This window comes from Esox lucius, chromosome 3 (genome assembly GCF_011004845.1).
Source record: "Esox lucius isolate fEsoLuc1 chromosome 3, fEsoLuc1.pri, whole genome shotgun sequence".
NCBI lineage: Eukaryota > Metazoa > Chordata > Actinopteri > Esociformes > Esocidae > Esox > Esox lucius.
Window position 1 is genome coordinate 9,978,453 of NC_047571.1, and position 15,247 is coordinate 9,993,699.

General features: G+C 44.8%; 1 protein-coding gene across 7 annotated transcripts in view; it reads right to left on the reverse strand.

Moving 5' to 3' along the window:
- Positions 1–352: 352 nt before the first annotated feature.
- The window catches only part of rasal2 (RAS protein activator like 2), a 67,455-nt gene continuing 52,560 nt past the window's right edge, over positions 353–15,247 (reverse strand). For 5 of the 7 annotated variants that reach the window (XM_010883364.4, XM_010883337.4, XM_020045437.2 and 2 more), the window contains 13 exons: positions 13,402–13,555; positions 10,848–10,946; positions 10,010–10,564; positions 9,366–9,510; positions 7,928–8,072; positions 7,083–7,319; positions 6,565–6,766; positions 5,477–5,676; positions 4,060–5,071; positions 3,811–3,948; positions 3,408–3,610; positions 3,112–3,199; positions 353–1,433 (listed from right to left, as the gene is read on the reverse strand). In XM_010883364.4, the coding sequence (XP_010881666.2) occupies positions 1,266–1,433; positions 3,112–3,199; positions 3,408–3,610; positions 3,811–3,948; positions 4,060–5,071; positions 5,477–5,676; positions 6,565–6,766; positions 7,083–7,319; positions 7,928–8,072; positions 9,366–9,510; positions 10,010–10,564; positions 10,848–10,946; positions 13,402–13,555 (3,346 nt within the window). In that variant the 3' untranslated portion in view covers positions 353–1,265. Of the gene's footprint in view, positions 1,434–2,495; positions 2,527–3,111; positions 3,200–3,407; positions 3,611–3,810; positions 3,949–4,059; positions 5,072–5,476; positions 5,677–6,564; positions 6,767–7,082; positions 7,320–7,927; positions 8,073–9,365; positions 9,511–10,009; positions 10,565–10,847; positions 10,947–13,401; positions 13,556–15,247 lie in introns of all 7 variants that reach the window. The other 2 variants (XM_010883354.4, XM_010883346.4) reach the window with 2 other exon arrangements.

Consider the following 15,247-nt stretch of genomic DNA (forward strand, 5'->3'; position numbering starts at 1 on the left):
AACTATCCAACGTGAGTCATGCTGATACACTTATTAACTGGTGGCAGAAGCAGAAACGATTGCTCTATTTCAATCGGTAAGATATCTGTGCTGGAAAGTCCACACCTAGGACAACAGCAGCGCAACTAGTACTCCCTAACGGTGTACTTTGAAACATTATGTGACATACAGGCCTTCTCATCAAGCTTAAAAGTTGTCTCTTTTACTGGTTACATGTGAGAAGGTAAGAACACAGATACAAATCTTTGGTAAGCACAAAATAACCTTTATAAAGGGGTTATGTAACAACACTACAAATGTGCCTTAGCACTGCAGTTAAATTACAATCATAATTATATAAATCCACAAAATCCACAATATTACAGGCAGCTTTTATTCACAACGACATTCAACAACTGACACATAATCAATTATTGTCATAAACCAGTTCATTCAAGGTTTCTGTGGAACAGAAAAGTTTGTGCCTGTGTGGGGCTCACAGTAATGTGAGGAAATACAGAAAAAAAAAAAAGTAACAGTAGATATTGACATGAAATTGAACATTTTACTAATTCAGGAGGACTGTTATGTTAAAATCTTCTCTTAGGATCTTGAAGGCTTGACAGTAGGCAGTACAGAAATAAATAACATTTGCAAGGTGGTGGCTAAGTGGTGGAGTGAGATAGTAAATTTTGGAAGATCCAGTAGGTCTTAAGAACCTGAACTCAAAAGACCTAGGATTTCAGCTAAATGGGAAAGCAGCAGTCGCTATATACTCAAAATCAGCAAATCTAAACAAAATCAAACCCTAAATTTAGAAGGCAGAAGTTAAAAAATATATTAAAAAGTAGGGTTAGAAAAACAGAGTGCATAAAACTGTTTTTGGTTTATTTTTGCCCTTCCACTCCTATCATGTGTTCAATAAGTTTGTATGGCTATAACTGCTTACGATGTGCTTTTATTTATTTAAACAAACCCACTTCATGATATGTACATCTCTTCAATATATCTCTAAATTAGAGAAAACTTAAAATATTTTAAAATCGCACGGGTCTGCATATGGTAATAATAATGTCATTTATAAAACACCAATTCACTATTTCATGACAACAGTTGATCCCGTTTCCATCTTCAAAAGACCCGTCTTTTCCAGTATCATCTGTACAACCAAAACAAGTTCCACATTATATACAGTGATATACATTCCTTGTAGATGTATAGTCCAGTCCAGAGGTCCACAGGTCCTTGGTCTGCGTGTGCATGGAGAGCATGTGTCCGACTAGAAGTCAGCAGCTGCTGTTTTTAAACTCTCCGTTCTCAGTGATCGACAGTTTTGTGGGGTTGGTCGGCGAGAGGCCATTTCGCAGGTTCTGCATGCTATAGCGCTCCTTCACCTGTGTCAGGGCACTCATCAGCCGAGAGTTGGCTGCGTCCAGGGAGCTTATCCTTTTCTCCTGAAGAGCGAGAGAGAAGGGGAAGATGGAGGGAGGGAGGGAGGGAGAGGGGAAAACAGTCCTTTGAAAGTGGAGAATGGATGAGCAGGGAAAGCTAGGATGACCACTATCCCATAGAGGGTCGAGCTGAAATATCCTGAGTCAGAACTATACATCGCTGAAATACTTTTTTAGCAGCCAAAATGATAGACAAAACTCAAAGCATTACATCATGTTTGGTTTTAATAATGGAAACTCCAAATTATTTTGTTATATTCATTCATATGGCCTGCATGTCAACAGTGGCATGGCTTTTAACTGAACACCATTGTATTTTTTATGGATTATTTGTATTCAACTGTCAGACCGTAACTGGCAATCTAAACCAAACAGGTCATGGCACTGTTTCTGCAGAGCTGGGGAACAAAAGGGAAATGGGTTTTTGCAAGTGGCGGTAGCTAAAACAAAAAGGCATGGTGAAAGGCAGCCAAAGCTGGAGCTTCACGGTACATAACCTGCTAAGAGCGCAATTCACAACAAACTTTCCTGTGAAACAGAAATGGTGAACGTGTCCAAATGTAAACGCTTCATATTTCAACCCTAATTGAATCTAAAGACTGGCATTCTTGTGCTGTAAATCTTGATTTTGAATGTTTATGTCTGAAATGAGATGGACATTGGGTTTTTAAAAACATTACTGGTAGCGGCAGGGAGGTTCTGAAGTACTCATTACATCAACATTTTTGCAATTATCCTGGCACTTACAGGAGCAAATGGGGTTCAGGTGTCTTGCTCCAAGGCAAAACAACAGTTTTGTCCTCATGTCTGCCATGTGATTCAAACCGCTGACCTTTCAGCTACTGAACCCAACACTAGCCCTGCCATCTATATCTGCCATCCCATATTCAATTATGTTCTATTTTAATATTTTGATGGAGAAATAAAAAATTTCAAAAGTAATAAAACTTCTACACAATTAAGGTGGGTTTTTTTATGGAAGGGAGGGCAGGAATGGCTGTCAAGTGCGCTCATATAAGGCTTGCCAGCAATTTCCACAACCAGACAACTGACTGGTGTACTTGCCAGTTTGGATCACCTCTGTTGCTTTACTGACCTGGAATTCAGGGGAACATAGTGATGATCAGCAAGTCCAATGTGGAGCACAAAAATTCCTGAACTGAACTGTTTATTGGATGCCATATTAGTAAATGCATGTCAAGTCTATACTAAATTCAGTCTCCCCTGACTGTAGGAACAGAGTTTATTTTTGGCAAGTTAAATAATGGTTTCTCAAAATGAATTCCACCTCATCTTTCTGCTTAATGCTAAGGAAAAGTTGATGTAAAGTATGACCTTCCCTGTGACAACCCGACAGTTACTGTTAAAAGCCCAAAATGGGGAACAAATGTTAAGTGCCTCTGTTCAGAGTTAATTTTTTTACTTCCATTTATTCATTAATGGATGGGATTGTTAATGGCATTCAGAATTGCTCTGAAAATATGTCAAGGACGTCACACAAGATAATCCATCCATAATGCCAGATGACTAAATGGGTTTGCCTTAAAGGTTGAAGACTGCACATCAGAGGAAGTAGCTGAATACTGGATTTGTGGTTTTAAGTACATTTCTAAAACTCCCACGCCTTTGCCCTACGTGGAGCAGACAAAAGAATATGTGCTGCATTTTCTGTCAACTATACCTGTGCGTCAATGATCTTCTGCTTTGCGTCGATGACAGCCTGCATCTCTGCATGGTCCCTCTTCAGTTCCTCCTCTACTGCCATTAACCTGCAATGGGAAAATACAGTAGCCACCCGAGTCACCAAATGGGTTATACAGGCTACATCTCAATGTAGAGAACTACATAGTGTCCCATTTGGGTCCCAATCCAGGGATTTCGCTTTAGTTTCATCATACGTTAGTTCATTCAGACATTAAATCCTTCTTTAACTGTGTCAGTCAAAATCCCCCAGAGGGTTACCAAGTAAACACAGACCTGCAGATAATGCTTTTCATCTGGTTGTCCTTCTCCTCCTGCTGTCGCCGTAGTCTCTCCTCACTGTCCTCCAAGCGCGCCTTGTACTCCATCAGCAGCTTCTGCATCTGCTGCTCCTGGGCCAGAAGGCGTCGCTCGTACTCCTCCAGACGCCGGCTAGACACCCGCAGGCGTTCCTTCAGCTTGGAGATCTCCTGCTCGTACTGTAGGGAGGCCAGAGAGGACGAGAGGAAGGGATGATCGCGTTAGCTGTGACTAGGACAAAGCCAACCTCTATCTGCCTACTCTGGCTCAGCGGTCAGACAATTAGGATTAGGTTATGAACTAGGTGGCCAGCACGAGGAGACTGGTCTTCGGAACGCAGGTACCGCGTTTTGACGAATCCAACCAATTGGCTGTTTACCTTCTCTGTGTGCCTGTTGTCCTGGCTGCTCTGCTCTGCTCGGGCCTCATCCTCGTCCTCGTACTGGCCGTTATTTAGCACCCACGCCGCCGTCCTCTCTACCGGCGACATGGTGACAGGCTCTACCGGCGAAGCCACCTGCACCACCATAGATAACACAAACACCGCGTTTGAAATTTACCCCAGAGGCCCGAGGTGACTTTTAAATACCAGCGCGTGTCTCAAGAGTAGCTAATGCAAGAACCGTACCTGCTGGGGCGTGTGCTGTTTGGCCACGCTCCTGACAGGAACCGTCGGGCCTTCCATGGAGCAGGGGGACTGCTGGCGCGAGTGGCCCGTCACACTGGCTCCCGGCTGAGCCTGGATGGGGACGGGCATGGGCTCCGTGTTGACGGAGCTGCTGCTGCGCAGGGAGGCGCTGTGGGGCAGCGAGCGGGGAGGCCAGGCCTCGGCACTCCCCCCGCGGCTCTGCTGCTCCACCCTCACAATGTGGGCGGTGCCCGTCGTGCTCTGCCGGGCCACCGCCACCGCGTGGGCCCCGGCGGAGTGCTCGTTTGGTGCGTGGCGGCGCGGTGTGGAGCAGTCCTCGCTCTGCGTGCTCTGGCGGCTGTACTCCTCTAGGCTGCTGTTGGATGGGACCCGGCGCACTCTCGCTGCCTGGCTCCCAGCTCCGGACTCCGCCTCGGAGTTGCTGTGGCTGCGGGAGCTGTCCGTGCTCAGGTTCTCCGAGCTGGAGTCCGGCTGCAGGGAGCGCACGGAGTGGACCGAGTGCGCGGTGGAGTGGGCAGCTATGTGTTGCTGTTGCTGCTGTGTCAGGTTGCTGAGGTGATAGACCGGGTTCTGGAAGGAGAGGGGCTGGAGGCTCCTCTGCTGGCTGAGGGAGGGGGGGAGCGGCCGACGCACCTGTGGGGCGCTCTGGGGGAGGTTGTCCCGTAACGCCGGCTTCTGGTGGAGGGCTTGGTGCGACTGCGAAGTGGTCGCCTGGTGGGGGTGTCCCACGGACACCTGGGAGCCCACCCTGCTCAGTCGGAGGGGGGCATCGTGCAAAGGGAGGGGTCCCTGGCCACTATGGACTGTGTGAGGGTCCTGGAGGTCCACCAGGGAAATGCTGCGTCCATTCGGCAGGGGGTTCTCCCGCTCCTCTTTTTCTGAGAAACTCATGCTGTGGGCAGACGACTGCTGGCCCAAGAGCGGGTGCTTCCCCCGGGGGAGAACGTCAATGATTTGCTCCTGGACCGGGGACTTGATACTGCGAACTTCACTGCAAGGCATGAACAGTAAGAAAATAACAACTTATTGATAGAAAGTTCTCAAACAAAAGCTAGAAATAGACTAAGCAAAGAAAAAGTTATTTTTCACATGAAAGTTAAAGACTGTTTCATGTAACTAACTTAAAAGCTGGATAAGCATCTAAGTCTCTAGTTCTCCTTATTACCTCTGCCGCAGCTAAAAATACGTCTCAAACTGAAGCTTTAATTAGAAAGGTCCTAACAGCCAGTCATCACAAATGAAGGCATCATGAAACAACCAGTCCACATCTTTCTACCTTGTCTTTTTAAACAAAAATCTCTATGGGGTCACTGGCACAGAAATCACAGGACGAATAAGCCGCCAGAAGTCCACAATTGTCCCAGGCTGCAAACGGCAACCTTCTCATGACCCTTACCTGTCGGCTGGATCCTCGAATATCCTTTGCAGGCCCGAGGAGACGCTGCTGCTGATGTTGTGGGACGAGCTGCAGTCCTGGAAGCGCCGTAGCTGCTGTTGGATGGGCGTCGGACTGGAGAGACAGCGGGTGATGTCCCCCAGGATGCGTGGCAGGGGGCCCAGCTTGGCTACGGTGGCCTGCAGGAAGGAATTTTCACCCTGGGTTTGCAGTTACCAGGCCACGTCACACCAGCATTGTGGAATGAGGATGGTAGAGGGTTTTGGAGGTGTCGGTTTTGTCGTTCGGTCAGCAAATGAGAAGCACCATAATGCGTTGGTGTTGGCGGGACAGCGTAACCATGGAGACACAATGTGTGTGCACGTGTTGGGAGGAGAGGGAGGGGGGGGGGGGCGAAGAGGCAGAAAAAAAAACAAGATACATAGAGGAGAAAACATTAGGAATGAGTAGGTTTGGGGGGTAAAAATGAAATCAAAACAACGACACATGCTACTAAATACCAGCCATTCCAAACACTGCCAACATGCACCAGGGGTCAACTAATACAGCATGTTCTACGCTGAAACAACATGCAGGAAGAACTGACAGACATAACATTTGGGGTAAAGGATGTAATGAAGTCCAATGAACAGACATGCGTGAATAAATGAACAGTGTGGGGGATGAAGCGTGGGAGCCTTGCAGGACAAAGGGTTAGGTGGAGGGCTGGGGGGGGGGGGGGCACAGCATGAGCAGATGACGTTACCCTGTTTTACAACCCAAAACTCAGAAATCTGCATTTAAACACTGACACTTTAAACGGCAACGCCATAATGAGAAGCATTAAGGAAATGGGACTGTGAAGTCACGGACGGCCTGAAGAGTAAATCAAGTCTAATTGCAATTAGAAAAACTTTAATGCGAACAACATTGGGTGATATTACACAGCACCAACATTATACAAAGTCAAAATGAACCGGCTGGAACTCTGGATCAATCAACTTATAGTCCACCCACAAGGTTCCGGGATAACAGTAGTAGTGAACAGGGGGTCATTTGGGAGCACACAATAAAATATGTATATCTGCCCACTTCAAAGTCTTCCTTACCTTGTCCAACTGGGACACCACGTCCCATAGCAGCGAGTGGAGGACGGACAGCTCCCGGCCCAGGTCGATGTAACCTTCAAAGCCGGGTGTGTTGGAGATGGTTTCTGGGTTAGAGATCTCCGAGAGGAAACGCATCATGCCCGCCCACTCATGCTCCAGGAAGTCGTTCATGAACGCCATGTACTCCTCCTTGTTGCCAAACCTTGGGAGACAGACGGCAAATGAATGAATCACACTCGGCATGCTTTCTGACCATATCGTGAGGTTGCAAAGGTGGTCAAGTGACAGAAGGTCAGAGAAGGTAAAGGTCAGAGAAGGTGAAGGTCAGAGAAGGTGAAGGTCAGAGAAGATGAAGGTCAGAGAAGATGAAGGTCAGAGAAGGTGAAGGTCAGAGAAGGTGAAGGTCAGAGAAGGTGAAGGTCAGAGATGGGGGAATGCGAGACACGTTATAAGGAATAAGGTGCCATTTTGAGTCATGGGCCACGTTACTCAAGAGTCCACATGAAACGGCAACGTACTTGGCGAAGTTGGCCAGATTCTGAATGACCTTGGCGATGAGGGTGAGGGTGCGGGAGGTGCGGTCATCTGGGTACTCCTGCATGAGGCTGAAGAGCGACGGGGACATGATGGCGGGGCAGAGGAAGCGGAGGAACAGCGAGGAACTGATGAGCCTCTTGCTGATGTCCTGGTTCCCTCGGGTCAGACACTGTTGCTTCCACGCGGCAAACACCTCCTTCAGCTCCCGCGGGAACACGCTGGCGGAGGAAGGCAGGGGAGAGGTTACGGTTCCTGCAAGTGCGGAACATCCTTATTGATTTTAGACTGCTCACCACAAACACTAATGTTCTAAGATGTGTGCAGGGTTTTCCTTTTTCTAAAGAGTCAGTCAACACACACTCACACACACAGACAGGTAAACCGGCAGACACCAAGCCACCAGGGGGCAGCACACACTATATTCATTAAGTTAAAAGTACAACCCCTTGTTCCGATATAATGTGGGTGGTTTGAGTTATATGTGTTCTTATTATTTTAAAATCAGCAAAACTAGACAGCCAGGGTGCATCGATAGGTCCAAAAACAAATAATAGATTTTGATTTTGGACAAACGTGATATGCATCCCACTTAACTCCATGAAAATCGCTTTCAGAAGTGCAAGCTTATGTCCATCAAATATTTAATTCAGCAGTGCTTGACTTGCAGATATTCAAATACAGTATCCCGTTTACCACACATTAATCAGGGACTTGGCATAAGTGGAGGCAAGTCAAAGCTCTTTGGTTTTGTGACTCTGGAGGATTGGCCTTAGGAAGAAGGCTAATGTGGCTTTAGGCTTCAGAGTGCTTGAGGGGCTTATCTCACCAGTAGGAGTTGATGATCTTGCAGAAGGCCAGCTCGCAGCACATCTTCAGGTTGCTCTGGTGCTCAGGGAGCTCACTGCTAGAGCACTTCCCCGGGTCCACCTCGCAGTTTTCATCTGACTCGTACAGTGCTTTAATGAACTCCCCTGCAGACAGCCAGACAGGAGAGAATGCAGGCTGGGTTAGAGTACAGCAACATGTCACACGCAAAAACCCACAGAAAGGCTTGAAAAAGTCAAATCAAATGAATGTTTGAAACAAGAAAGCATGCAAGCCTAGTTCAGCCAGCCCGCAATAAAATTTGTTAATCGTGGCTGCCCTCTCGAGAATTGAACCCAGGTCACCCGTGAGGAAGGCATTGTCATTAAACACCACGCCACCGAACTGCCCACATGCCAGGCATTAGTATTGCTTATGCGCATTATATTATTTTCACTCATTAACATCATGCCAAGTATATTAGACACCATTAACTAGTGTTAAACTGAGTAACGTTTCTTATTAAGTTTCCCTCCACCATAAATAATATCTATGAACTGTATGACTTTTGCAACTGTCTGTTTTAACAGCTAATTAGCCATTTGTGAATGACATAGATACAGTATCTATCAATATAGAAGACAATAACTAGTGATGGCCATTCGAGGCTTCATTAGTGTTATTCTAGCAGCAGGATATTATGCTGGCAGCACTCATAATTGAAATGTATAAGGCAATATAGTTAACAATTTAGTCTGTGAAAAAGAACAGACAAGAATAACATTGGAACGGACATTAAACATAAAATGTACAGACAAGATTGTTAACTATATTAACTTATAGAGTTCAATGATGGCTTTTATTTTGAAAAACAAAATCTGAGTTAGCACTGCTAGCATAATATCCTGCTGCTAGAAGAACGGTAATGAAGCCTCGAATGGCCATCACTAACGATAACTGACTTTTTTGGCAATTGAAAAGACGAGAGAATCGTGAAGCCAGCAAAGTGTTTGTCTATCCTGAACAAATCCTAATACCCACCAGAACTATTTTATTTCAGGCTTCCTATTATGTACCTATGTAAAGTTTTTTTCTGTCGTGAACCTCAAGCACAATGCGTTTTGACTGAAACGAGAGGCAAACGCGAGACCTGTTGTTCCGTAGCCCGCATCTCTAACCACTACGCTATTTAACAAGGGGTAGTCAGTTAGTCACTCACTAAGACACATTCACTCTTCTTAGCCGGCTCGTCTTATGCGGTCCGGCAAAAACTGCCAATTCAAATGTCATACATAGGAGCTTTCAATTTGAACATTAAATCACATTCATGTAAGCTGATAGTTAGTTCAATAGTTCAACAGTCCAACAAGTAAGCTAACCTAAACAGGATAATATTTTAATATTATTTGAAAAAGAGACGCTAACAGTTCTATGGAAATGATAAACCCTTGTCATCTTACCTAGTGCATCATGCAGGTATTTCTGTCCCACCAGTTTCAGGTACTCCTCGATGGCCTTGGTGGCTAGCGTGTTCTCCCTGAAGATCAGGACTTCATGGTCGGCACACCGGTCCACCTCGGACATCACCAGGTCTGTCAGAAAGTCCTAGGGAGTAGGAGGAGGAAAACTTTGATTTAGTGAGTTACAGGAGCCTTCTGAACCATAAAGCAAGATTCAGCAGATTTTAAATAAGCTACTCCCCGCCCCGGTTTGTGAAAAAAGCTGAGGAATTGGGGCTGGTCAAATATAACCACTCTGAAATTCAAAGACAGTTGCAAAGACTGACCATGCATAATATAATTTTTTTTTAAAGAAATCACACTTTCAGAATCTGATATTTTGTGTAAAGATCAGGTACAACTGTTAAACTAAGCTCATAAGGCATTAGTGTGTTTCATTCCTCAGGAATCAACTTGAGCAGGAAGATTAGTACAATTGAGAGAGATCTGATCACTGATTAACATCAGCCCTTTGCCAAAGGCTCTCCCTTCTACCAAGTCCTCCAGAAACGTCAGAGCAGCGCTCCCACCCTTACTTCCTCCCCGTTCCAGTGTGCTTTCCCAGGCAGAGCAAAGGGGGAGCCTTTCTAGAATACATCTGTTACCTTAGCCCGGCCGGTACTCTGAAGGATGTGTACGAGGGCACAGGCCATCTCCTCCTTGTTCTTCACGCTGATCACCGGCTCCAGGACAGAGCACAGCATGGTGTAGTTGTTCGTGATGAACTCGGCAAACTCCTTGTACTGCTCCATGGGCAGGATGGAGGTGGTCTGAAAGCGGGACTTGATCCGGATGGAGGGTCCGCCTCCCTTCCCTTTGTTGGGGGTGGGAGTGCTGACAGGGTACCACTTCTCCACAAACTGCCTCCCCGTCACCCCTCCAACAGGGATGTTGACCAGGCCCACGTAGTTGTTCTTGTCCTTCTTCTTCTTCTTGTCCACGTCCTTGTAGATGTGCACGGTGATGCTGCGCACCGGCGGCAGGCTGTAGAACTCAAAGTGCTCCCCCCAGAAGAGGGAGTCGGTCCGGGTCTTGCTGGTGGTGCGGGCGTACAGGACATCGTCCAGGCACAGTTCGCAGAAATACTTCTTCTTAGGGGGCAGGTCCTTGGCCTCGATGATCCACAGGCGGAGGACGTTCTCTGCTCGTCGACAGTTGTCCTGGGAAGGCATCAAATTAGTATTGATTCTAAAGGAGGGGGGGGATTATAAAGCAGTTATAACTAAACTGATATTGATGGTAAGATTCCATTGAAGTCGACAAGAAGTGAAAGATAAGGTCACGCAAGCATAGTCCAGAATGAACTAAACCAAGGGAGCATACTCTAGCTTGGGTGCCAGTCTGTTTGTGCCGCCGTGCCAGCTCCTTGTCACTCTGTTAACTAGACGAGGAGTTGGTAGCGAGTTGAAACACTTCAGACCGAGCTACATCAGTAGGCCTCACCTTGTTGGGTTGGACTGTCCTCTTCAGGTTCTCCATCCATTTGTCTCTCTCAGAGGCGGAAGAGCAGCTGAAGCACTTACTGCCTCCTGAGTAGGTGACCTGCAGAGGACAAGAAGCCAAGCATGAGAAGCATAGCTAAAGGCCTTTTAATGTGTGACACATCTTATCAGTTTATGGCTTGTGTCCCAATCTGAAGTAATGCTGCCTTCTCAGGGAAGCAGGCGGCTCCTTTCTTAATGAATAAATAAATGTCCTTTATCAATGACCGTGAGCCTTCGATAGCAAGAATTATTATTCTGTAAGCCTAAACAACAGTAGCCAAAAAATGGAATGACGTAATAGAATAAATTGCGATTCTTCGGTGTGTGGTGCTCCAGCCATATAGCAATGGGGTGTAATTACTTGTTCTAAATACAAACAGTCCTACGTTAAACAAAACGGCCGAGTCCTGAGCACTCTACTTCTCACTATCTATAACTCAGTTTTGTTCCATCTATGAATTAGGCAAGGCTTTAGATGACTTCAAAACACCTCTTTCAAAATGAAAAGGTATCTATATTTTATATAAGGTTCAGATGCAGGGTTATACCAAACAAAATAATGTTTATAGACAATAGAATAAAAATAAACAGTATTGCTCTAAATAAAATACAGACCTACAGCTCTCAACATTAAAGCATCCAATGGTTAACTTGAGAACTAACGTGGGCCCACACACGCACCCTCACTGACTCTCCTACCCTCAACCCTTCGTCGCAGGCCTGTTCGTGGCTTGGGCGCGTGGTGTCCGATAACTGCCGCTTCACTCCGTGCACTAACGTTGCCCTCTCCCAAGCCCCTGCTCATGTGATCACAGAGGAACTCAAAGCTTCCCAGGTAGCGATGAATGCTATTAATCAGAGACGTTCTTTCCCTCATAGCCAGAGGAACTCAGGGTTTTTCCAGTCACCCAGAGCGCTCTCTGGTTGTAGATTCTGGTCTTGTTTCGGTAAACTAACCCTTCCAGTCCCGCTCTGTTGAGCTAACTAGGCTATGAATTCCAGGCCATGACTCAGACTAACCATTTACAGACTAGCAAATCTGACCCAAGAAAAATAGCTACACAATACACTAACAAACAACGGTTTAAAAAAAAAGAATGATTATATAATATTAGTAGTAAAAAGTAGTATAGGGTACGTTACCTTTCCCGGCCACAGGTAAGGATAATCCTTAAGAAAATCTATTAGGTCACGGTAAAGTACTCTATTCCACTCTTTTATCTCCTCTCTCTCCTTCGTTCCTCTCTACTTCCTCTCTTAAATCTTGACTCTTTTTTTTATAAAACTTTACATGATAGATAGAGCTCCTACAAATAGCAAATGACATCCGTCTATGGAGGTAAATGGGTAGCTTTTCAAATGAGCAAGTTAGATCCTATCCTACACTACACGTGTAAGCTCATGTAAATTCCCAACAAACTATATACAATTAGGGAACATCTGTTAATAGTCTGTAAATATATATCAAACATTTCCGTAACTGTATAACCTAATTAAGAATACTATTATTTATATTTAATTAACTAAAATAGTCTGAGAATCTATGCATTTTAAATGACAGACAATGGTCTAACAGGCTGCAAGTGTTTTTTTCATTATGCAGCATTGGTGGGTTGATTGTCTATTACTTGATATTTAAAATGTCTTTGAATAAATTAGCACTTCAAAATAGAACATTACGGGAGTGCTACCTCAAAGCAGAACTCCTGACCCAATATGCTACTGTGTATTAGGGCTGTCAAGATTTTCAGTACACGATTATGGTGGGAAAAATAATTGACGATAACAATAAATCAATTACACTCAAAATTTGAGTATATGGAGGTGGAGAGAATCTATAACCATACTGTACAAAAATAATAATAAAAGCGTACAAAAAGAACAATTCAACTTAATGGACAGTGTAAAGACAACCAGATGAACTGATAAACAAAAGATCCACAAGGCCTAACACAGAGGAGTTTTTGGAAAAATACAAAACATTTTCGCCAAGTGAACAGGCTATGAAAAGGTGTTAATTCAAACACTAGTGTATAGGTCCAGACTCGTAGTTTAAGCACATGCATCGTTTGTCCATGAATAAGCTATGGAAAAACCAAGAGGAGTTATAGGATAAATACAACGTCCTTCTTTCTTAGGCGACAAAAATGACATGTCTTTGCGGATTTCTCCCGGGGGTGCTAGTGGGCTAACAAGTTGATTTCAATGCCAGTGCATAGTTCCAGTCCCCTTGTTTAAGCACATACATCGTTTGTCTATAGCTAACATGAATAAGATATAGATTGTTTTCGTTGAAAAATACAACTTTTTTGTCTGCAAGTTTTGTCTATTGAATACAATATTATCATGTGTATTATTAACTTATTAACTTCATTTTTTAAATATCACAGTAATCATCAATACCGGTATATCGCGACACCCCTAATGTCTATAGAACAAGACAGGAGGGTTACCTCGAAGCAGAACTCCTGACCCAATATGCTACTGTGTACAGAACAAGACAGGAGCGTTACCTCGAAGCAGAACTCCTGACCCAATATGCTGCTGTGGAGAGCCTTGACGTACACATCCTCCTCCATTCCCAGATCCAGTGCTTCGACCGCGCTGCCCGGGCTGAGCAGGGACTCGTGTGAACACGACTCCTTCAACTTAGGCAGCCCTCGGGATCTGGAAGAAAGAAACACAGCAGTTGGTTACCGTTTACAGTATGACTTCTGTTCAAGTTGGATTTACTGCGGTACAGATCAGGGCCACTGAATAGGCCAACACAGGAAGTCAGTGGATCCTGAAATTTTAATACACTATTGTAAATGTGTACCCAAAATGCCAGACAAACGCAATTAGCCTTGTGGTAAGAGTTGTGGGCCAGTCACTAAAATAATCCAGAAATACCTACGAAAAACAACTGAACAGCCAACTGAAGGAGTATCCCCAGAGCATCTCTCTAACTGCATCTCATCCCAGTTGTCTTGTCAGGTCTGATGCATCTCCGCTACCAACCTCTGCCGTATGGTCTCAAATCCTCACTACCCACAGGTAACGTGAAGAAAGACAATCAGCTTCAATGCCCTCCTCTAACGCTCGCAGCTGCCGATTCACAGGTGGAAAACAAGGACCGGGGCTGGCCATTCTGCCGGCCCCTAGGGTCCGTTTCTATGGGGACACCCCTGCAAAGGAGACGTGGCTCTCAGGAGCAGCAACGGGGATGAGGGACGTAGGGAGGATGCGCTGCTGTGCTCACTAACACCTCGGACCAAAAGGCCCATTGAGGGAAGTGGAAGGTTACCACAATCACAGCCTGGAGGGGCTTTTCCCACCGGCAAACCATCTGAATGTTCAAAGTGCAACGCACCGTGATAATTGAAGAAAAAAAAAGACGTAATTCTAAAATAGAGCGTTACATAAGAGCCACATGGTAGGGATGGGGAACATTAGTCAACGGATACAACCATCGACTGAATGTGGAGCCAAGTAACGCAGGTTCATTGAAAATGAACAACATAAAAATGTATAACAGGTAACGTAACACTACAAGAACCAGACATTTAATTCACTTTAGGGAAAAATACCATCTTGTTTGGAGACATTCCTAAGGGACCAACTTAAAAGACAAAACTATCCTCTTTACATTTCTGATATACATAGACGTTTGTTTTGCTAGGTTGACTAAAATATCTCAGAAATGTATTTGTTGGCAAAGAAAACATACCAGCAATATTGAATTGCTAGATTGTTACCACGGACAGATTGTCGGAATTAGATTGTGATCTGTTGTCACTTTCAGTGGGTGGTAATCATTCATCCTTTAGAAGACAGCTATGTAATCAGTTGCTGTCGTTAAAACTAGAGATTAATCAAAAGCAGTTTAAGCAGTTTATTCCAAATGGCCACAAGTGGCTGGCTGAGTTAAGAGATTACAGTAAGACATTTCAGATAATCAGTGGTGTGTTTGTTAGAGGGCAGATGGCTATTTTAGGAGGAAGTAGTTTGGAGGCATTATAATAATAATTTAAATGTGTAGTGTAATAACAATGTTTTTTTGTCTGGGAGATGGTCTGACAAGAGAGAAATCTTTATTATTTTAAGAAAAAAAAATACGATTTAAGATTCCTCTGATAGGATGATTCCTCTGATGATGAATGGTCACACATTTGCAGCCATTCTAAGAGAGAAATATAGAGAATTAAGGTGTCGTTATTCTGATATCATGCTGGGAAAACAAACTGCTTGTCTGTTGCTATAGGCCACAATGGACTTGGTTAACATTTTTGGTCTGAGTTTGAGCATCAGACCAAAATACGTCTAGGAAATCCAACCTGCCTAAAGGACCCAGCAGTGGGAATTGTTTGGTTTGTCGGT